At 39.3% G+C, this 24578-nt stretch overlaps 1 protein-coding gene across 1 annotated transcript in view; it reads right to left on the bottom strand.

The window, feature by feature from the left end:
• The window catches only part of ptk7b (protein tyrosine kinase 7b), an 82279-nt gene that overhangs the window by 9472 nt on the left and 48229 nt on the right, over positions 1–24578 (bottom strand). The window contains exons 3-13 of the mRNA XM_028006773.1: positions 16748–16850; positions 16457–16641; positions 13472–13619; positions 10177–10307; positions 8111–8377; positions 7279–7415; positions 7041–7176; positions 3018–3137; positions 1640–1789; positions 1242–1389; positions 75–202 (exon numbers count right to left, since the gene is read on the bottom strand). Of these exons, the coding sequence (XP_027862574.1) occupies positions 75–202; positions 1242–1389; positions 1640–1789; positions 3018–3137; positions 7041–7176; positions 7279–7415; positions 8111–8377; positions 10177–10307; positions 13472–13619; positions 16457–16641; positions 16748–16850 (1653 nt within the window). The remainder of the gene's footprint in view (positions 1–74; positions 203–1241; positions 1390–1639; positions 1790–3017; positions 3138–7040; positions 7177–7278; positions 7416–8110; positions 8378–10176; positions 10308–13471; positions 13620–16456; positions 16642–16747; positions 16851–24578) is intronic.

The raw sequence follows: 24578 nt of genomic DNA, 5'->3' as shown, positions 1-24578 counted from the left end.
GTTTGTCCCTGATAAAAGAAAACCTCTGGAAGCAGGCCTCTCTGTGTGTGTGTGTGTGTGTGTGTTAAACCTACCCACTACGTAGAGCTGAGCCACTCTGTCTTTGATGCTGCAGCTGTTCCCAGCCACACATGTGTACTGACCCGTGTCGTCAGTGGTGACGTCTCTTATTATCAGTGAGCCGTTCGGCATCTCCTGGATTCTAGACGAAACACACAGGGGCGGAACCCGAGAGTCACAATCTGTCTTAAATGATCATATTTAGGATTTTCAGACATACACCTAATCTGCAGAAGTGTGAACAGCAGTCAGATAAAATAACAAAATGTAGCAGGAGGGGCCCACATGCCAGCGGGATGGAAAAACTACAGCAGACATTAGTCCTAAACTTAACAGAACATTTTTATGTAAAAATTAAGAAACCTTCACAGACTCAACGTACCACAGTTTATTTCAAATTGTTTAGATCAGGGGAATGGACTGACATAAGGGGAAAAAGGGAAGGAAGGAAGGAAAGAAGGGGCGCAAGGAAGGAAGAGAGAAAAACAAAGGAAGGACATTTTGCAATATTAGTCATAATTTTTACAGGTTAGAGGCAAATGATAAGCTATCAATAAGGGAAATGAATCATTTTGCTTAAAATGAGGTACAAAGATTTCTTCAATGTTGTTCTGACAGTGACTATCAATAGTTTGTCAGGAAACTCTGCCTAAAGTTGAAATATTACAAAAAAGCTGTGCAACACACACACACACACCCACACACACAAAAAGACTGAAAACATTCAGCTCTGGAAATGTAGCAAGAAACCACTGCACTGAACCCCATTGAAAACCTCCTGGTTATTCCGCCAAATATTAATTTCTGAACTCTTCCTGAGTTAAAACATTAGTATTGTTTCTAAATGAACACGAACTTGTTTTCTTTGCATTATTTGAGGTCTGAAAGCACTGCATTTTTTTGTTATTTTGACCATTTTCTGCAAATAAATTTCAGAGACATGTTGTCAGTAGTTCATAGAATAAAAGAACAATGTTCATTTTACTCAAACATATACCTATAAAAGTTAAATCAGAGAAACTGATCATTTTGCAGTCTCTTAATTCTTTCCAGAGCTGTATATTAGTCTTCCAAATATTCAGACAAATGCAACTGAAAGTTGTTGTTTTTTTTCCTTCCAGGGTTAAAACTTGTTTGAAGTGATAATTCTGCTCACTTTATATCAGCCTGGCCTCATTTACCTGCCGTTATTGGCGACGCCCAGAACCTTGTCCTTCACAATCCAGTGGACCTGAGGTTTAGGGTCACCACTGGCCTGGCAGTGCAGGACAGCAGTGTGTCCCTGGTACACCGACGTATGCTCTGGCTCCACATTAAAGCGAACATACACTGCATGTGCAAGCATGGACAGAACAATAAGCAAAAAGCTCATTAATGTGAGGACACAATTGGTGAAAAACCTCAACTACACACACCGATGGATTCTCAGTTACTGGGTGCTTTTCATTATAGTAAAATGGTCTCTCAGAGGACATTAAATGCTGCTTTATTTGGATCTTAATGAGAAAAGTCAACATTAAACCCCTCTAATAAATAAAATCGCTCAGTGTGGGGTATTTTTACATCGAGAATGGCTTACCGGCCACAATGAGGGTCACCAGGGCTCTGATCTCCCCCTGGAGGCTGTTGGAGGCAATGCAGGTATAGTTGCCGGCGTCGTTGCGAGTGACCTTGTTGAAGCGGAGCTGGCCGTTCTTCTGATCCACGTGTGGCGGAAGCGCTCCTCCGTCTGAGGGGGGAGTGGCGGGTGAAAATATCGATTTATCAATGCAATTAATATGTTTTCCAATTCAATATTGATTTGGAAAACTCTGTTAATTGTGCTATATTAGTTTGCTATCGCACGTAAAATTGTCATCTCCTTGAGTTTTTTGGTGGTTGGCAAATAGTCCCAGCCACAACCAGACACATTTACAAAATCAAGCAAATTTGGTGTCAATCAACTGCACTGCAAAATTTTAGCTGTACAAACATAGCACAATTAATTGATCAATTATGTTTGATTATGATAACGTGAAGGAGTGGGCAGGTTGATCTCTGGATTTTCTTTTTAACATAACTTAAAAATGTTAGCAGAAACAAAAATCTTTCCTGCACAAACGTGGCACAGTTGATTGACACAACATTTCATTTGATTTTGTAAATGTGGGGGACTGGTTGACTTTCAATGACTTCTGGAAACATTTATTAATATCTTTAAAATGATATAGGCACAAAGGAAAATTTTTGCTGCCCAAACATGTTTTTCAATTAATTTGAAAAAAGTGGGAGGTGGCAACTTCACTCGGGTGACACTATTTTATTTAAGCTGAAAACAAAAAAATTTAATTTTTTGTTTTGTTTTTTGCTGCACAAACGTAGCATAAATATTTGACACAAATTTTGTTTAATTTGAAGAAGGTAGGGGTGGCAACTTTAATCAGGTACTAGAGTCATGTTTTAACTTTTGAACTTCATATTAAGCCAAAATGTTACTGTGCTACCGTCTTATTTTCAGATATCTTACTGCTCAAAAACTTTAATATATACACTGCTGAAGTAATTACAATAAATTGATAATCCAATACATTACTTTTATACTTCTGATTATTAAATCAATACCAAAGTATTTAAATCAACATTGACTCAAATTGACATTGAAACATGACTCAAAGAATACAAATTTAATTAAATTATGGGGTTTTTAACAAAACCCAGCCATAGCAGGGAATGGGTTAAGGAGAGAACTGCCTCTCCCTCTCGGTTAATGAAGACAAACGAGACGAGGTCTGTGATGATAAATCTTCCTCACAATGTTTGCTGAAGACCACGCAGGTTTTAACACGTCTCGCCTTAATGTTGACAAAGATCTGCAGGTTGCTACTGCTTCTTTTTGGGGTGAGATATTGTTCAGAGAGATTTTTCCTTATCAGATCTACAACAACGGGGGGCAAAGGTTAAGCCAGTGCCATGCATACCTGCTTTGGTCCAGCGGATTGTGGGGCTCTCTCGGCCCTTGGCAGAACACTGGATGGTGATCTCCTTATCCAGCTCAAGGCACTGGGACTGCTGGGGGGTGGGTGTGAATTTCAGCCGCTCTGAAACACAAGTTCCAGGGAAACATTACATGTGGTTAACACATGTGGTAAAAACATGGGGAGGTGGGGGAAGGTCAAAGCTTCTTTTGTGTAACTCCACCTGCAGATGAAAAGGAACCAAACTGATCTGCAGCACCTTGCAAACATATTCGGAGCCTTTAAACATTTAGCAGCAAGTTTTCTTTATTTTGCTGGAATTTTTTGTAAAACATAAAATAGTGCAAAGTTGTTTTTCTAACAACTTTGCACAGCTAGACATTAAAATGTTGCAACACTCTCTTCTCATAGTTCAGAGGTCTGAAACATTTACAAACCAAATAGCCATTTTCACCCCTAGGCCAGATAAATAAATCTTTTATAGAGCTGCTAATGTTACACGACCAAAAAAACCCTGTAAAACATTTGAAAAAATATTGTCAAGAGAAGTGGAGTTTTGATGACTACACCGAGCCCTCTGTGAAAACTGAGGATGAAGAATCTGCATCTTCACATCCCAGACGAACCTCTTCTCTTTCTAGTGGATGAGGACGGCGAACTGCAGGAGGGTGATGGACTCCCAGCATGTGAAAGGTCTGACCTCGTGGAGGGGGTGTCAAGAAAATCCGAGCTCATCCCACTTCCCCATGCTGGAGATTTTAGTTTAACAGTAATAATAAATAAAGTTATCTTTAAAATGAATCACTCAAGTGACATCAAGGCCCAGCAGTAGACTTAAGTGTCAATAAAGTTAGTTTAACAGTAATAATAAATAAAGTTATCTTTAAAATGAATCACTCAAGTGATATCAAGGCCCAACAGTAGACTTAAGTGTCAATAAAATAAATCTAGTTGTGTGTGTTGTTTTTGTCTCATGCAAACTTTGCTTTAATTCTACTTTTTTCTATCTAATCATAAAAAATCATAGTCAGTCAGAGAGAGTCATTAAACAGGAAAAGCAGGTTTCCTGGAAAAAGAGGAAGTTTCCAGCCTGCAGATTTATAAAAATAGTTGAGACTATTTTAAAGCATGAAAGTTTTAAAAAATTAAATCTAAACATTTTGAGTAATTTGATAAGATTCAAAGTAAAATACTTATATTAATATTGATTTACTTGTAATAATACTTACACTTATATTTGTGAGAACTACAAGAAAAACAAGTAACTGTAACTTTAGTAGTAAATAATTAGAATCATGTATTATTCTTGGTTTCTTTTCAGAAAAACATCTGTAATAACTCACATTAAGATCATAATAAGAGTAACTAATAAGTTATGGTTATAAAATCATAAATGAATGATAGATCAGAGAAGCTGAAGAAAATAAATGTGATATAAGTTATGGTTATAAAATTATAAATGAATGCTAAATCAGAGAAGCTAAAGAAAATAAATGTGATATAAATGTGATTTTGACATTGAACTTGAAATGGTGTAAAAGGTTGTAAAACTGCAATTAAACATCACTGATATGTTGGAGGTAGATGGTAGGTGAAAGGTGACAGGAAGGGAAAAAGGGGAACTAACAGGAGAGCAGAGATGATCAGCACCTTATATGGAAACAGGAGGTTGAGCAGCCCTGAGACATTGGCACAGACATCATGACATGATGTCTCTTAAGACAGTGACGGATATGAGATCATCTGTCTAAGCAGACAGATGAACCCTATATAAGGTGGGTGCAAAAGAGGAACCGTTCGTTGGATCCTCCGGGCAGCTTCGAGCCAAGATCGAGATGGACAAAGAACTCTGCAGCTGAAGAAGAGCCGGGGCCACGGAGCCGGAGACTGTCCTGCACATGGAGACCAACCCGTCTGGCCCACAATCTGTGGCTTCGAATCGCACTTCTCTCATCGGCTGGGTTCTGACCCCAAAGACAAAGATGAAGACAAAGACAAGGAAGAAGAACTGGTGCCTTTTTTCCTGCCAGCACCAAGTCCTGTGTGACCTCAGCATCCATGCGGAGAGGAGGCTCATCAGACCAGCGGAGATCCTGGCCTTCGCCGATCAACATCTTCCTCCTGCTGCCGCACCTTCTTCGTCGTCGTGCCAGGTCTGGGGTTCGAGGCGCCAAACTCCGTCCGTCTCGCTCTAAGGTTCCTTTTTTAGTACTCAGTATCAGCAGTAGGGAAAGATAGACTAGATGATTGATTTTACTTATTTGATTATTTCTGCTACTGAATTAAGCTGTACTGACCCTTGCAAAAATGCCTTACTAATAAAATATTTAGCATAAAAAAAATCTAAAGATGTTGTGGACATTCAGTTAATGAGTCACCTTAAAGTTCTTTGATGGTTGTAAAATAGCTGTGATGTTTGATTCTGGAGAGGAAGAGGTGGAAAATGTTTTTAGGTTGCTGGTAGCCCATATTTAAAACCTCATCCTTGGGACTCGCCCGAGTCACTAAAACCTACCTGGTTCAATAACAAATGCAAGTTGTAAAATAGAGAACGAGCGACCGTTAACAGGTGTGCTCTGTGAAACTAGTTGGCTGTAGGCTGCTCAGTCTGGCTAATTCACAGGGGGAAGAAGGGTGGGACACCTGGATGTAGGCCGTCAGATAACCAGGCGAATCGTTTCTCGAAACCAGCTTAAACAGAGTTTACTTCAGTTCTGGACAGGGTAAATCCCAGCAGATTTAGGAAACTCAACGGACCCGTTAGACGGAGAGCTGGTAGCACATCTCCCCTCTCAGAAGAGGAAGTACGAGAGTGAGAGAGTAGAGACAGAAAGGAGGGGGGGGTGTTGCGCAACAACAATATATACTTTAGGAAAATTGTTGTCATTTTTAACTGCTTAACTGTCAACCTCAAGACGCCTACATGTTAGTCAATGTGTACATGAGAACATTGAATTTTTAAGGGGTTTTAAAGAACCACCAATTTATTTGAATAAAGAAAAACATAAAACCTTTTTAAAAAAAGAAAAGAGGGGAAGAATAATTTTTGAAATATTCTGTGAAAAAATATAAATACAGAAAACAATTTCCAACCTAATTCCAGGAAAAATAGATTAAAAAAATATTAATGGTAATTTTAGTGGCATTTCTGTGGAAATGCAATATGATTCATGAAAAATCTGCTAACACATGCATTAGTTATATCCATACTTAAAACCAAAAGTGGGTTCTTTATTCATAGTTATTAAGAACCACTGAGGAAAATTGTCAGATTGGATAGAGCACTGAGTTACTCGAACTCATACTTTCTAAAAGTTGCAGCTCAGAAAAACTGACCAGCTTCTCTGGACAACATCATGATGCTGCCACCACCGTGCTTCTCAGATGGGATAGTGAGGTCAGAATGATGCATTATTAGCTTTACACCACAAAGTTTTGCAGATAAGCCAAGTAGTTTGATTTTGAAGCAGCTCCCTCCATTTGTTCCTGGAACAGCTGGATTAAAAATGAAATGAAATTACACACAGATGTTTTTCAATCAGGTGAACTGAAGGAGTTCTAAAATGTTACAATGACAAAGTCCCAATAAAACACAATTTTGTGGTCACATAGACAAATGTGACCAAATTGTATTGCAGCAACAATGTCACACAACTTGATGATTACAAAGAGGCTGTGGTTTATCAGAGGCTGAGATCAAGTAAACATGCTGGCCATCTATCACGGTTTAGCTCTACGACAGGAGACAGGAATGCATGAAGGAGATAAGGTGTTAAAACTCAGACTTGGACCAAACCCGCTATATATGAGTCATGTTTCACACCTCTGTGGGTGTCCCTGCAGAAAGCCCACATAACACAGATTCCTGATTTAGCAGGCAAACACACAGGCTCTCAGGTATCAACTTGTGTTTGTTTCTTTTCTGGAAAAAAACCATTTTGATTTCACCCATTTCACACAACCTTTCAGCAGAGAAAGAATTTAAATGGCCATACGGATCATTAGAGAGTTCCCCCTGCAGCTTACCCAGCACAGTGACTCGAGCTTGGCCAAACAGGCGGCCGCCGATGGTCCTGGTTTCACAGCCGTACATTTGAGAGTCGTACACCTCCACGTTGTTGATCCTCAGGGTGCCGTTAGAAAACAGTTTGAAACGAGAGTCCTGGAGGGCAAAATGAAGAGGGGAAAAAAAAGCTCTATGTGTGACTTCTTAACAACCTTGTATGCTGTTAAGAAAAGTGGACAGCTGTGAGTGATAACAAACCTCAGGTATGATCCCCATGCCGTTGCGGTACCAGGAGACCTCAGGCTGAGGGTAAGCCTGAGCGTGGCAGTGGAGATAACCTGGTTTACCTTCCTCTAAGCTGCTGTCCAGAGGTTTGGACACCCAGACCGGGGGAGCTGTGGAGGCACAGAGAGACATCAGTATGCAACATCAGTTTATTGTCACCATGTACACTCAACTCCCTCTGATGGATCTTGGCTCAAACTGTATTTATATTAATGATAATAATAATTATTTTTTTGGTTTTCTTTGGACCTTTTCTGTGACGAAACAAACAAAAAACCTAAATAATATGGCTTTAAGAGTAGAAACCACTAGCATACAAGAATTAACATCACAATTACTGGAAATTATGCTCATCAAAGCATTAAAAATAAGGATTCATTTAGTTATTTAAAATTCTTGTATTTTTCCTTATATTTTTAAAGGAACCATTTAGTATTTTTCTTCATGAAATAAAATGTAATTTTGTTACGACTTCATTTTATTGAAGAACCACTTATGTATATGTGAAAGAAAAATATATTTAAATATTTATTACAGCTGTTAAAGCTAAGAACTTGGGGTTTTAGTATTTTAATATCTTCCAAAATTTAATGGCACAGACAAAATGTTCCCCGAATATAAACATGGTGAATAATTTTTTGTTCGTATTTTACAGGGACATGCAGTCATGTATTTTTGATAACTAATCTAAAATATATGCATAATCCCATCCCAGCTTTACCTTTCATGAGATCCATTTTGCGTTTTCATTCAAACATCGCCAGCTTGCATTAGTAGCTCAAAAATGTTTCCACGTTTAACTTACTTGCAACAGTGAACGTGACATCCTGGGTTCTGCGCCCGGCCTTGTTTTGGGCCACACACGTAAAGGCGCCCGAGTCTCCCTCTTCTGTCCGGTTGAAGATCAGGTCCAGGTCTTCCTGGTACACCCGGCCCTCCGTGGGCACCCTGTGACCTTCCCTTTCCCACCACACCTCAGGGTCGGGCCTCCCTGCTGGGGGGTGACAGGTCACCCGCTGCATGGTGTCGGTGGTGAACACCCTCGACATCTTTGGCGACATGCTTCCGATGTCTGCAGCGAAGAGCAGGGAGATGGAAATAATGCAGCGTGAAATAGAGATTTAAAATGCTCCAACTGATTTCTATTTAATCATCAATTTGCTTTCAGAGTCACTGAAGCATTTTGATTTGGCCCTGAGCAACACTAATTCCCAGTTGAGGGATTTCTTGACTTGTTAAAGTAAATTCTGTGATTTTAGGAGCAAGTTGCAGAAACCAGTGGATGGAAGACAAACAGAGAACAGGTTGGACTTAGAGGGGGATTAACTTCTGTTTGGTGGGTCACACCAAAAATCAGCAGCCCCTAAATACAAAGAGCAATGAGATCTGTTACAGGTCACAAGACCCTCATCTGCTGTTAGCATTGATACCCAAGTACAAGTCATTAATACTTCATGAGTGAGAAAGAGAGAGAGAAGGAGAGAGGGAGAAGAAGAGAGAAAGAGAGAGGAAATAAAGGAAAGAAAGAAAGGAGAAAGACAAACAATGAAAAAACAGAAAAGAAAAAGGAAGAATGAAAAAAGAGAAAAAACAAACAAAGTAAGAAAGAAAGAAGCAGAAAGTATGAATGAAGGTCTAATAATGGGGAAGGGAATAGGCAGAGGGGGAAAGAAAATGACAAATACAGGGAAGGAAAAAACAGAAGGAAAAAAACAAGTAGAAAGGGAGGTAGGATGGATGAAAAGAAATAAATGAAGGACACAAAAAGTAAGGAAGGAAACTTGGAAAAATGTGGTAGGACACAAGAAAACCAAAAAATTAAGCAACACAAGCAAGGAAATAAATTAGGTTATAAGGATGCAGAGTGGGAGGTAAGTAAATAAGAAAGGATGGAATGAAAAATAAGAGGGGGCATCAGGTAGGAAAAATCAAAAGACACAAGGAAGGTTAAAAGAAAGGAAAAATGCATCAACAAAAGAGAAATATAAGACACAAAAAAGAAAGGGAAAATGACTAATATTTAAACAGTGGGAGAGGGAATACAGTCAGGAAATACAGCAATTTTTCCAATCATTTACTTTTTCCATACTTATCCAGACCTGGGAAACACTGAAAAATGAAGAAGGTGGAGCAGAAATGGGACTTTATATTACTGTGACACAACACTCCATGTGGTGCCAGCTGGGAAATATGGCATTTATATGGATCTATGGTTCTGTGGGTTAAAACTGCAGATTCAGTCATTTCTCGTTAATCCCTGACCCTTGGGATAAAGAGGACAGCAATCAGGTGATCAGGACTTTGAAATGCTTAGAAATTCCAACCCTGAGCTCAGTCGCAATGCTGGACTTGCATGCACATGCACTAGAAAATGCAAGATGAGAAGCTTAATGCTGATTAAAACTATTCTGTAAGGAGCTTTTCCAAGTTCATGTATTTTGACTATAACACAAATTCATACTGTACTTGGCAAACTTTTATTTGGAAAATGATTAGATTTATGATACTTTTTCATGGTGTTTTGCTGTATTGTCTTTTCAGCAATACCAGCATGTTATTTGTTACTGATGATCTCTGCCTGCCAGGTGTTGTTTACTCTGGAGAAAGCTCAAAGGTTTGAACAAGTCTGGAAAACACCTGGAAATAATGTGATCCACTGGCGTCTTCCGCGCATACTGGATCAAGCAGGGCCGGATGTCCCTATGGGAATCTGATCATCATCACGGAAATCTGGCTCTAAGTGAAAGGAGTGGAGTGCAGAGCAGAGCCATGGACGGGGTCAGGGTGTAACATAAGCCCTCCTCAGATTTCAGAAACACAGGTTTTTGTCCGTCACCAATTGAACAGCTGCAGTTTGGGGTGTGCGTGTACCAGCTATTTGGAGAGATGCAGTCTGTGTAACCACGGATCCTCCAATGCCACGTCCCACACACTTGTAGTTTCCTGTGTACTTGGGCTTGACTTGTGTGATCAGGAGACTGCCGTTGGACAGCAGGGACACGCTGCGGAGAACAAACAGACGATTTAGATGAGATGGGTGCATGAATTCGACAGAACCTGACCAGGGCCCCTACACACACTGGGTGTGAGAATTTTATACTAATTCAGACTCAAGTTTTCAGAGCTCTTGGTTCATCTTTTGGGCAATTTTAAAACTGCAAATGCAAAAGTTCCTCATGAATTTATTGCTGATATTTCTACAGCGGACTGGATTGAAGGAATGATGGATGGATGGATGGATGGATGGATTGGCCAAAGGATGACTGGACAGACAAAAGATATGGACCAAAGTATTTATATAAGGATGGATCCAAATATAGATGGATGGAACAGTGGATGGATGACTGGATGGGTGGATGGATGGATGGACAAAAGCTATGTATGGAAGGACGGACGGGCCAAAGGATGAATGGACAGATGAAAGATAAGGACTAAAGTATTTATCTAAGGATGGATCAACGGATGGACCAAAATATAGATTGATGGAACAATGGATGGACGGACGGACGATTGGAAGACATGAATAAATAGGTGGATAAATGAAAGACATTGATGATGGAACAAATGGATGGATGAACGAAAGCTATTTATGGATGGAGAAATGGAAGATATGAATGAATAGACATAGACCAAAAGATAAATGGACGGACAGATGGATGTAAAGAAAAAGAGAATAAGATCTGAACATGTAAATCTATTTTTCATGTTCATCCGGACCCGGAAACTGCTGATAAATTCCAGCCTCTGCAGCCCAGGCAGCCTGGACAGCCGCCCTGCCTGCATACCAGTACATGCAACAACAACGTTCTCCACAACAAACCCAGACTCATCAGCAGAAAATTCCCAGCTCAATTCCTTCATCCTTGACAAGTCCATCCTGCCTGAACTGGGCTGATTCACAAAAAACAATCACCAACATCTCACAGGAGCAGTGGAAAAAACCCCAACAACATCCCACTGAGAACAAGTCTACAGTAAAAGAAAGGAAAGATTCCCACATTCTGCTATAATTAAAAATAAAACTTCTATCCTTCAGGGAGTGAAAGCTGCCAGCTGGACCCAAGTTGCTGGCAGCTTCAGTGTGAGTGATGGAAAGGATGCAAAGTAATTAAAGACTGACCTTAAGCCAGAGTGAGATGGAAATCTCACATGTGATACTATCACTAAAGGCAAATCAGCAGCTCATCACAGGTTGATGAGAAAGTTATTTTGGATTTAGTTTAAAAACACGTACAACATCTAATAAAAGAAAAAGTAAAATGCTTTTGGGGTTATTTTATAAAAAGAATCGTCCAGCATTGACTGAATCCCTGAGGCAGGGCAATACTTCTGCCATCTTGTCTTCGTTGTTCAGGAAGAGGAAAGGAAACGAGCTGCGGGACTTTGAGTACGTTTTCCCCCATGACGACCATGAAAATGACTTCACTCCGAGGGAAACCTCTCAAATAACCTCACAAGAAAATAAGTCAAGACAGACTTTTTTTTCCCTTAAAAAAAATCCTCATAGCTCTGCTGGGTCCTGTGCATAAACAAACACTTGGCTTCACAGTTTGCACAACGGCCTTGAGCTTAAACATGTCTATTTTCTCCTGATTTCAAAACATCTGAAAAACAATCTTCATCCGATAAACAAAATGTGCAGAGGGTTATTTAAACAGTTTTGTTGGCCACACAGACCTGCATTTCTCTGGCGTTACAATCAAGTCACATCAATAAACAAGAATACACAAAACAACGCTGTCTGGGAATTCCTCAACCAACAAACGTAGATTTTAAAGAGGAATCAAACACAATTTTTTGTTACAATTGTGCCATCAATGCCTTTTGCTTATTACATAAATGAGTAACTAGAAAGTAGGGCTGTTGCAAGTGATTATTTTAGTAATTGATAAGCCTGCCGCAACAAGCAATAATCAATTCATCACAGGATAAATTAAAATGGGCTTGATAATTTCTATTCTAATATTTTTTGAAGACCAATTTTGCTTACAGTGACATCATAATCCATTTTATTTATGATTTTGGTCTTGTGTGTTTTATTATTTTAGGTTGAACGTGTTCCAGTGTTAAGTCTTTACAAAATTAAAGTTGCATTTATTTGCATCAATATTATTGTTTATCGGAATAATTTCTGGGACAATTTATTGTACAGAAAAATTTACTTTTTTTTGACAGGCCTCGTCATTGATTATCCTGACAAATAATTGTGTAATCAAATAAAAAAACGTCCCTTCCTGTAGTAGTTACTTAAGCTAGTTAAAGAAATATATGAAAGAGAAAAGAGGAAATGCTTTAGTTGCTCAGCCTTTTATCGACAACTAATCAAGGTGAGTGGTAACACCTCACTCACTCTTTGGTTACCTAGCAACAACCTCTTGAGTAATTTGTGCAGCAGCAGTTTCAGGTTTTGCCACTGTACCCGCTCAAAAATAATAATAAAAATAAAAAAAACAATGGCATGAAGTGAAAACTGGGGATAAAGCAGAAAAGGTCATGTTGTCGATATGGCAACATTTCTGATGTTTAATACAAAAAAACTTATCAATAATTATATAATTCAGCCATATTGTGCATCTCTAATCTACAGGAGACAAAACATTTTTAGGGAAGCTTATGTGACGCGATAAGGAAAAATGTACTTTTGTAAGGTTCTTCACTAAATAACTACTATAATTATAAAAATGTTAAATGGCTAAAAACTCCTGAATGGAAATTGCATCGTCGTTGTCAACAGTTCGGCTTCGGATGTGGGATTTAATTATGCTCTACTTTGTGTTATGTTTCATTAAAATCCCAGTGAAATTAAAGTTTTAGGTTGGAATGAGACAAAATATGAATAAATGGTGTTTGTAATGGCTGCACTGGTGAGATGACGGCAGCCTGAGGGCTTTTTCCACTCACTGTGAGAACACTGGAGGACTGCAGAGAAAGGCTTTGTTCAAGTGATGTATGGCGGATTGCCCATTGTTACAGCTCTGGCTTCCCTCGATGAGCAATTTGTCTAAAGCTCGTGAAAGAGAGGCTCGTGAGGGTAACGCAAAGGCTTCTACTAACAGGAAGTGGAGCAGCTTATGTTTGTGTTGTGAAATGATAGAAAGAGTTGAAAGCTGGATGACCAGTCGGTATGAGTAAGAAGGGGAAGAAACAACATGAGGAAGCAATTTACCGAGACTTGTTAACCAGCAGCTCATTCTCATGGTACCACTCCAACGTGGGTTCAGGCTCCGCAGAGAACTGACAATGGAACATGGCTTCTTCGTTCTTCAGCACCACCTGATTCTCAGGGGTGACCACCGGCTTCGGCACACTCTTATCTATGAGACGGACAGACAGACAAACATATGCATGTTTACATGTGGAAGCAGTAGAACAGGTTCCAACTGCAGCAACAATTGCTTTCACAATCATTACTGAAGTCTTTCCTCCTTAACAGTCATATGGATAAACCATAAGAATAATCACACACACAGATGTTGGCTCTATATCGGGCTGTTCTGTGTACATTTCAGTGAAACTGTTCTAAGTGCATATATTGTTTGCGTTTCTCTCTTTCTGCAGATGTAGAAGCGGACTTCTAAGGTGTTTTCTTGTATTCTCTATAGTGGAGCATTATGGTAAAAGCCATAACGTTCCTCTTGTGAAGTAAATCTGTGTGACTTCTCTGTGGTGCTCAGATGACACTAATTATGATTTCTACACTGCTGGACAGCACACGTAAAAAAATTAAAAAGAAAAAAAACAAACAAAAAAAAGAAGCAAAGTTGTACTCATTTTTAAAGCAGTTTGTCAATTTCAGATCCATCATTGCTTCATAAATATGTAGAATGTGAGTATTAATACTCTGGACGTGAGATTTAAATGATTCCCAAATCTGGTTAGAGTGCATATAATTTTATAATTTTCCAAACAAGCATTCTTGGGTAAACTTTGTTCTACTCTGATATGCCAAAGGAAATATTGGCTGTACAATACAAGCAGGAGGGGAATATTGTACTCAAAATAAAAAGTGTAAAACTGCTGAGCTCCATACAGGAGGCAAAGCATGGAAATACTCTTAAATTTAAGTAGGTTTAAAGATTTGGGTCAAAACTTCTAATTTTCACACCTACGAGGAGGAGGAATGGTGCCAGAGGGAGCACTGGGATAAGGCTCAGGGTTAGTTCTGGAAAAACTGAGAACAAAAAAGGTGTGTAGTCAGAGAACATCTGGCCCACCCAAGAAATCAGTGGGATGGCCTCAATACACAGGAAAAACAGGATAAATTTGCCTTTTCTCACAATGACGCCTATTAGAGAGGCAGACGGCGGCAAGACTGTAACTGGAAGCTTGTAGGGTTTTGTTCCCCCCATGCAGGTGTTATCGCAGCACTTGAGAGTCTTACAGGTGGGTAATTAAAATGAAGAAGGGTGTTGGGTTTCTCCAGCACAGACATGCTGCTGCATTAACTTTAAAGCCACACATAATGGGTTAAACAACAGATTCTGGAGGAAAACAAACAGCCTCCCTGAACAGCAAACAGCAGTGGGATCTTTCTGCTTCAGGATATCAAGTTATTATTCGCTTTGCACGTTTTTCTGTTTATATTTCAGTCTGCGTGGGAGGCGGGAAATGAAGGTACAAGTACACTCTTTTATAATCTCATTAGATTCTCTTTCAGGGCTTTCTCTCATCACTAATGGTGTTTAAACTGACTTCCTATCCTTTCATTTGCAGCAGCAGCAGACTTGGAAAAGGCAAGACTTTTCCCACATAAAAAAGAAAAGAGTAATGTGAATGAATGTTAGGATTTTACAGCTTTATCTCCAACTCAGGGGTTTGCCTGGAGCACTATGAGCCAATCTGTTAAATTGGTGATCTAGAGTCCCACTTAACAGAAAGGGACATTTTTTAATTCTAATTACATTTTCAAAACATTATTGCATAAAAAGATTTATTTATACTTTGTCATGTGTATAGATATGTGTAATTTTATGTATACCTTAAACAACTCTCTTGTCTGGGGCTGGTTTTATATGAAATTTGGAAAAAAAATAAAACATTTTATGACTAAAAAGATATTACACTTTAAAAAAATACTGGACATTTTTGTGTACTGTATATAGTGCTGTGAACAAGTATTTACCTCTCAACGGATTTGATTTTTTTTGTTGTTTTAGTTAAATATTCCAGATCAAACAAACCATAAATCCTGAATTTCTGTCTATCAAGTGTTAATCTTAAACTCATTAACTTTTTTGCGACGCAGCAGAACAATGATCCAAAGCAGCAAGCGTATCTCTGAATGGCTCTAAAAACACAAAAATGAGATTTTGGAGAGGCATAGTCAAAGTCCAATTGAGAGGAAGCGAAAACCCTGAAAACCCTGTAATGAATTGAAACAGTTTTCCAAAAAGTGGACCAACATTCCTACAGAGTGATAAAAAAAAAAAAAAAAAAAACACACTCATTGTCTGTTACTGGAAACATTCGCTGTAGCAATCATGGCTGGTACAACTGGTTATTATGTTTACAAGGCAATTACTGTTCACACAGGTTACTTTGGGTAGCATAAGATTGTAATTTGATAACTGCTTTTTGTATTTACTCAGAGTTTTGTCTGATATTAATACTGTTTGTTCATCTTAAACATTTAAATGTTGCAAAAAAGCAAAAACAGAAAAAGAAGAAAGACCATGGATGTCAGCTTCTGCAGTAGTTCTAAGATGGTTTAAACTGTGCATATTAATACATATTAAGGTACATTTGTTGTTTGGAAAAATAGGCAGCTATAAGAATTTTTGGATGAGCATTTGTAGACTTTAATTGTTCGCAAGTGACTCTGGGGGTCAATTGCATTGTGAAGGCATCTGACAGAAAACTTACTAACGTAGATCTTTCCATTGATTTTTCACTGTTTTTGAGCTCACTGGGATTTTCCAACAGGTGTTTTGAGTTACAGCTTTCAGAGTTACAAGCCTTAAAGTATCATTAAAGGGAGCAACAGAAATCTGGTCTAGTCTTTTGTTATTGAAATTTTGTGGGAACCTGCCACTGGTATCTGTGAGTTTTGACTATTTGTTATTATCATACCTTTTTGCTTAAATAATGTCAAGTGAATCATAAATAAGTTTCATCATCACTTCTTTAAGAGTGAGAAGGAAAAAAGTCTCACCTGTGATGGTGAGTGTCAAGTTGCTGCTGCTGCAGACGTAGCCGGCTGCATTTTTGGCACAGCAGTAATAAACCCCGCTGTCATCCGGACTGGCGCTCTGGATGGTCAGAGTCCTGTCCTTGTTGTTGGTCTGATGGCTGCTCTCCATCAGCTTCACTCCATCTTTGAACCACTGGCAGGTCGGCCTGGGAGGAAGGGAAGGAGACCGGGACTCAGGATGGAACGAGTTGTCAACAAACACACACTTATCTACTTTAGAGACCTGCTGTAGAAGCAGAGGTCAACAATTACCGTGGGTGTCCATCGATGTGACAGCGCAACATGACCGGAGTCGAGTTCTCAATTTCCCCTTCAGAAGCTGGCTCCTTCAGTGTCACACCACCACTCTCCAACCCTGCAGAGCAAAAACGAAGCAGAGTCCAGGAGAAGGACAGGAGGAAAAATTGAGTTAAGTGATCATCCTTTCATCTGTCAACACAGGACACATAGCAGCACAAATGAGAACAGCGGGGAAGAGGAAGGTGCGCAACATCATCACTGTGACAGCCAGAGCCACAGCAGCGAGCGACCACAGCTCTTGTTTTGCTAACGTCACCGAATCACTCCACTCAGAGTGAGATGGGCTTCGGCTTGGCTTTTTAGTCATTTAAAGGACACTTCATTGACTCACTGGGATAAGGGATGCACTGCTGTCAAAAAATGAGCCAGAGGAGAAAGCAAGCAACAAGGCAAAAATTAACATGATTTGACAGCAGAAGTGAGGCAAAACTTTAAAAAGATTTCAGACGCATTTCTTCAGAATATCATTTTCAAGCATGTCTGCACCTCTAGAGAAGGTTGGAGATAACGTTTCACCAATGGCAGAGGGAATTATGCAAAACCTGATTGTTGTCTTCGAGTAGGAAATGAAAGGGAGGAAGGAAAGAGAAATGGAGGTGAATTTATGTCATTTGTTGAAAAGAATAAAGCAAATTGAACAGGAATAACAAGGTAATGTCATAAATCTACCGCCGAAAAGATGACCCCGTACACTGGCTGATTTATATCAACTATCAAAAATGCAAATCTCAGGCCAGAAGCGCATTCAAGTATTTTTCTCCTATTTATATACAAGGTTGAACCAACCATGCTTCAAATACCAACCTTCAAATCCACATCAAATGAAATTGTATTTTTTTCTCTAAGTACCGGTAAACTCAGAGGTATAACTTGGAACTGTCAGCTCATTAAAATGTGGCATTGAAATGACAGAAAAACAAACTAATACTTTAATATTTTGCGGAAAATTGCTGGAAAGGATGTGTAATAAATTGCACTTATATTTTAATTTCAGTTCCAAATGATCACATGAATGTAATTAAGTATTTGTACAGCAATGTGGAAATCCCAGGGGGAGGAAATGCATCAGAAAATGAGGAATTTCATGGCATTTATTCATGCGATCAAACAAATCTGCATTTTTACTATGAATAATAATAGATGGGGAAGCATGCAGTCCATGCATATCTGAGGTATATCAAATACCCATCATTGTCACGGCAACTACTGAGTGCATTATTGCATTTGCAAAGGAATGCTTTAATGCAATATTTCCACGGCTATCACATTTCAAGTGTTATTTGTATGCACAACATTAATGCATAATTTAATTGGTCATATGAAGGTTTATTAACAGAGATGTGAAAACTGAAAAACAGTTCATGATGATTGAGAAGGCAGAAGCAGAGGGTGAACATTCAACAGATTTTTTTTTTTATTCAACTACTTAAGCCGTTTTATGTAATATTAGAAATGTATTAAGTGATAGAGATACATAATTATTCCTATATAAATAGAATAACGTAATTGCCTAAAACACAATTACAGAATTCTTTTAGTGAATGCTTGATCATTTGTAGCAGAGGATGAATCGGCAGCTAAAAAAGTACTTCAACCATGTGAAAAGTTTAATCCTTTATGCTTGACTGATCAATACAGTGGAGGAATAATCTGTTGATTATTTTTGGGATTTACTGATTAATAATTGAACAACAAAAGGTGCTTAATTGGAGATTTTCTTTCAACCAGGTGAAGCTAAACCTTTGTCACTTGAGTTCTGGGTAGAACATATTTACAGACAATGAAGATTTTATTTTAAATCCTAAAAACATGTTGACATTTTTTGTACAGTTTTGGTTTGTTGTTGTTCTTTCAGCAAATGGCCTGTTTTACAGTCTCAACACTTCAGTTCATGATCAATCAATTACAAAATTAGTTGATTAATTGTTTCAGTCCTACTATGATTTGTACAGCAGCACACAGGAACATGTTTACTAAAATGAACAGTGACGATATGATTATATTGAATTTAATCAAACTTATCGGATTTAAATTTGTACCTATATAACTGTGGACTGGAAATAGTTGCAATAAATGTAATGTTTCTAAAATATAACATAATTACACTGAGCTCTTATGATTTATTCACAATACATAACCAGCTCCCACCAACCTGGATTTCCAACTCTGTTTTGTTTACTGTACAAATATTTACAGCTTACATCAAGTAAAAACAGCAACTATCTGTTTATGTGATGATAGACAAGCACAAAACTCTATATGTTGTGGTGTTGCTAACAGAGTTTGCTAGGGTTTGCAGGTATAATCACAACTCTGTTGGGTTTGTGTACATGCGCTGTGCATGTATTTATGCAAGACATTCCACGGGAGCTGAGATTCATTCCTAAGGCCTGTGGCTTTATGGTACGCCTGGATCATCTATGAAATATGCATGGCATGAGCCAACCTGAGACAGCGGAGGAGAGGAAGGAGAGACGTAGCTCCCCTGTGAGGTCACATGGGGCGCTAGAGGAAGACTTGTCATGAAGAATTACGCTCCAACCTGGCAGAGCTCTGCACCCTGAGGTGTCATAGCAAACAGTCTCTACAGTAACAAGGCCTCCATCCCTGTTGTTTATCTCTCTGGCTGAGGCGCTGCTCATTAGAGCCTACTCAAAGCAGATGCCCAACAACTGCGTGAGTGCTCTCACTCTGCATTTCAGCGAGTCATTTAAGGTGCGAGAGATGAGTGTACAGATGTGCTGGTGAGGGGTGATGCACAGATAATGATGCTGGGCTTGTAAACACGCCTACAGATGTACTCAAATTATAAAGACTCCAGAAGATAACAATTGGTTGTTCTTCCTGTTCAAGGTCAACAGCTTTGACAACTTGGTTGGGGGGAGGGAACGGAGGATAAGTCAGCAACGAGGACCCGGGGCCAGACACTTAGACTGAGTCACTGAAAGCAAAACGGACAAGGAATCTGCGACTCAAGAGCCGAAATAATTTCAAGGAAATGTCCAATTTATGGGCAGATAAAAAGAAAAAACAAAAAGATTATAGAAGGATTTCGTTTAAGAGTTCTTCCAATGTGGTTTTAAATTTTACACAGCACTGAATTGGCTCTTCTAAAAGTTTTAAATTATATATATTTTTAGCTACACACTCTGGTAACTGTGTAGTTATTTTCAGTTTAGATTTAACTGCTGCATTTGATGCAGTGGAGCACAACGTTTTACTCTCTCATTTGGCACAGTGGGTGGGCATTAGGAAAACACCAAAGGACTAGTTCAAGTCCTACTTAACTAATAAGATCCTCTATCATACAGGTATCACACTCCAGTCCTCAAGAGCCGCTGTCCTGCAGTTTTTAGATGTACCACAGGTACAAAACACTGGAATGACATGGCTTAATTACCTCATCCTTGTGTAGACAAGTTCTCCAGAGCCTTGCTAATGACCTAATTATTCTATTCAGGTGTGGTGCAGCAGAGACGCATCTAAAAGTTGCAGGACACTGGCTCTTAAAGACTGGAGTTTGACACCCTTGCTCTATGTGGGGTAGCACCTGGCTCGGTTTGAGGCTCCCTTCTCTTTGCCTTATGTTTCTGCTTGGCTCCACATTAAAGAAGCATGGTGTGCTCTTCCACTGTTATGCAGATATCTATCCTACATAAAAACAACAATGGAAACTGTTTAAATCCCATTGTATGAAACACATTCTTGCTGTGCAATCATTGCCTTTTCTATTGCCCTTCTATAAACAAAAAAAAAATCAAGTCATTTTCACGTAAATAGATTAGGAACGGAAAAGAAAAAAAAAACTGTTTTGTTCTCTTCTTTGCATTAAAAAAAATTGTTTAGATGCAACACACACCAGAAAGTTCACGTTTTGTGTTTTCAACACTTCCTTCCACTTGTTAGGTGTGTCCCACACATGGATTGCGGTGAGCTGAAAACATGGCTTCTTATGGCTTTCTTTCATCAATATCACAATAAACTTTATTGAAGGTTGTAGTTGTAATATTTGCAAGACATTAGAGTACAAATGCTTTTGAAAAGCCCTGGAAATATCTCAAGCTTAATAAACAATAGAATCTAACAACTGGTTGCAATCTACTATCCAAATAAACCTCCAGTGAAACAATGCAGTGAAGTCTGTTGGATGAATTTCCCTTTTCACATTCATCCTGTTTATTATTAAACAGCCGCTCATTCTGCTCCTCTAACAGCTCCATTCACAGTTCAGGTTTCTCCAGCTGTCAAAGTTGCAAACAGAGGATCCTCTTTCATAACCTATTAAAGGGGGGAGAAACACTCCCTGTAATTCCTCTCAGAGTCTACGACGGAGTGGCCTGGCCCTTGACGCCATAATTAGGGACGTATGATTATTATGTTGGGAGGCAGAACAGGAAACACGGTCGTCATAATAGACGAACTGTGTGGATAGATACATCCAACATTCATCGGTAAGTTGAATGTGCGTGACTTTCATTCAGCGAGGCAAGTTGTTGCCATGGTGAAGGGTCTTTGCAGCAGTAAAACAGTGAAAAAGTCATTACCTTGACAAGTAGTGGGCAGGATTTGAGTGGCAGAGCCATGTGTGTTGGGATTGTTCTTGTACTGTAAACACCAACACACCCTCCGCGGTCTGGGCCAGCTGTCAGGACGGGTCAGATTTTATCAGCTGTGTCCTACAGAAGTCATCAAACGGAGCAGCGGGAAATCAAGAAGATGTTTGTGATGAGGAAGACTCCTTAGGAAAATGAAAATCATCGTCAAGATGAATGAACTGTGACAGGAGCAGAAAAAGTGGAGCTGCACTAGTGGCTTCTGCTGGATAAATGTAGGTTAAGGACCACGTGACCAAAGCAAAGATGGTGCACACATGTGCACGCCGACATGTGCCATTTGACTCATTTCTGCAAGTTATATCCCCAAATCCAGAACAGAGCTGTCCAGCATCTTCTGAGACTCATGCGGAGAAACTAATGGTTGAGAGGCCTGAGCCCAGGGTCTCTGCTGGAGACCACTGACCAAACAGGACAAAAGGGTTTCAGACAGGGGCTAAAACCTCTATTAGTGAGAACAGAGGGGGGATAATTTTTCTTGAATAACTGAGACAGGATTAGCCCACCCACCACTAAAGGCAAGACAAATTAACTCACTCTTCAGTGGGGGAAGGGCAACAGTCCTCAAGTCCATGTACAGTGCATACGGAGCACCCACCCCTCCTTAGAAAATGCATTTACTGCCATGCACGCAAACTTGCACACACATCACTGAACGCACATGCAGGATTAATGCCGAAGGGGCTGACATTAAAGCTGCAGAGGGCTCCATCGTCCGATTAATCCATGTTGTGTAAATATGGCACAATTCATAAAAACAAGGCTGGATCCTCCTCCAGGAACAAGGCCAACATGTAGCATCAAGTCATGGTTACACTTTGCTTCCTGCAAGAAATTTAATTAGAAACTTCTCGTTATTTGGCTTGAGGTTTCTTTTTGAGCACCTAAACAAAGCGATGTTTGGTTTAGTTGCAAGTAAATATTTAAATCTGATCAGATTAATTCCGGTTATATTTCAGAATAAGTCTTTGTTTAAGTGCACCAACAAAAGGTATGTCCGTCATACTATTCACAATTTTATTTTTAACATTTACTCGTACATTGATAACTGATGTGGCTAAAAAGTATCAGGTAAACATTTTTAAACGTATACTAGTAAATATTCATATACCAACATGACTGTGTTTATCCTAAGGACATTTGTTTCAGATTCAATTCAAAGATATGTCATAATCTCAGAGGGAAATTAAATGTTGCAACTCATATTATTCATGTTTCTTCAAAGTGCTGTAGATGCTGATGGCTGTGGGCAGAAAGGATCCCCTGCTGCAGTCTGTATTACAGCAGTTCTGAAGACTCCTCTGACTGAAGACACGGTTGTTGTATAGCAGTCTCATAAATCAAATGCCCAGGATTGTTGGTAATCTAAGAAAAAAAAAGTAGTTGACAGGAACTTTTTGTTTTATATAAACGATTCTGCTTCAAATCGGAAAATTACAACCGACTGTGATGAGTTTGGTTAACATCAGTAAAACAGTACCAGTCGCAATAAATCCACATTTTCCTTATTCCTCTTGTTCTCATTTATACTTCCAGTTTTATGAGCTAAATTTAGGACACTAATCTAGGTGAGGTGTGAACATCTTCTGCAGTGAGCTCATGAAACTTACAATATAATGGCCAATAATTACTGCATCAAATGCAGTCCAGTAATATTAATGCACACTGATTTCAGAGCTAACTTTAGCAGCTAGCGATGCCCATATTATCGAATTTAATTATCAATGTGTGCAATATGCCAGTCGCAAAGAACTGTTTGATTGCAATAACCGGTAGGATATTATGTTTCAATGCATACAAATTCTGCATGTGAATCATATTTCAGGAAACCGTGGACTAGTCGTAATAAATATCTCAATATTCAGAAATATGATCACATTTATGTCTTTCTGATATCGCACTGCCCTACTCAGAACATTAGCATGAAGCTTTTTTAAATTTGTTTTGAAACGTCTGCTGTGTCTAAATTCGACACATTTGGGAAAAGAAACTGCTGCTCTTATATACCCACATACTCCAGATACATGTTTTATTTAGCTTTCTTTCCTCTAAAGCCTTTTATTAATAAGAAAAAGTTATTTTAAGTGCGTGGGAATAATGTTAACAACTTGGCAGATAAATACAGTTTATTCTGGATCATAATGGAAACTCTGAAGAACTGGCCGTTCTCGTCTAACTCGTTCTCGTTCCAGCTTTCATGACTTTAATCTGTGGGAGTGTGTCAGTTGATCTTTATCGACACGCTGGATCATCTGCAGCTTCAACAAAACTGCAGCCATCTTCGAATTCAAAAAACCAACGTACCACTCTGGTCTTTCTGGCTAAAACTATTTAAAGATGGTGCTCAAAATCACTCCGCCTGCCTCTTCTCGGGCAGAGGGGGAGGTCTGAACCTTCATCTGTTCCTGTAATCAGCCTTTGAACAAGTATCATCACTGCAAAGAAAAACCTCCTGAAACCATCTGAATGTAGCCAAAGAGGAGAACATGTTCCAGATGGAGACATTTTTCATCTGGTTTTCCTTTTTTTCTTCCATCCCCTCTACTGCTATCTTTGCAAAGGCTGAGACGCACAAAAGGCTTTTCAGCAACAACTGGTACCTGAGGGCTCTCTGTTATTTATCCCACACAGAGCTTGGTTGAATTCCCCTGGCATCTTCTGAAACAAGGAGACCCACTCATGTTCAGTTATGAGGTTAAACTAAATTAAGAATCTGGCGTGCCTCCCGTCTAGAAGGCACAAAAAGTTTACAAAGCTGCTGGGTAAAAAAGCCAGCGCAAAGAGGGCAGTAATGAACTAAATCTAAATAATTACGGTATATAGCCAGGAGGTAAATTACACCCGCCAGCGAGTTCTCGACAAAAGCCTTTTGAGGGATATATGGGAAAAAACGGTGTTACACAACAGGGATAAAAATCCAAACAACAAGAAACACATGCTTGGTGGCACACGTATCCGGTTTCCAGTAGAAAGAAGACGCCACAAAGAACAAGGCAACAAGGTGGAAACATTCCTCTAACTCATGAAGCCCGTCACCCAATATGCTGACTTTTGTTCAGGTTTTTAACCAGGAACTCGACACTTGGCCTTGGTGTCATTAAATAGCGCTCCAAACGTTTTCACATCTCTTTGTGTTCTTCACATTTTGTCACATTACGACCAAAAAAGTG

The sequence above is a fragment of the Xiphophorus couchianus genome, chromosome 22, assembly GCF_001444195.1.
Source record: "Xiphophorus couchianus chromosome 22, X_couchianus-1.0, whole genome shotgun sequence".
In the NCBI taxonomy this organism is placed as follows: Eukaryota; Metazoa; Chordata; class Actinopteri; order Cyprinodontiformes; family Poeciliidae; genus Xiphophorus; species Xiphophorus couchianus.
The sequence above is the reverse complement of the archived record's forward strand: the minus strand, read 5'-3'. Positions and strand labels throughout refer to the sequence as shown.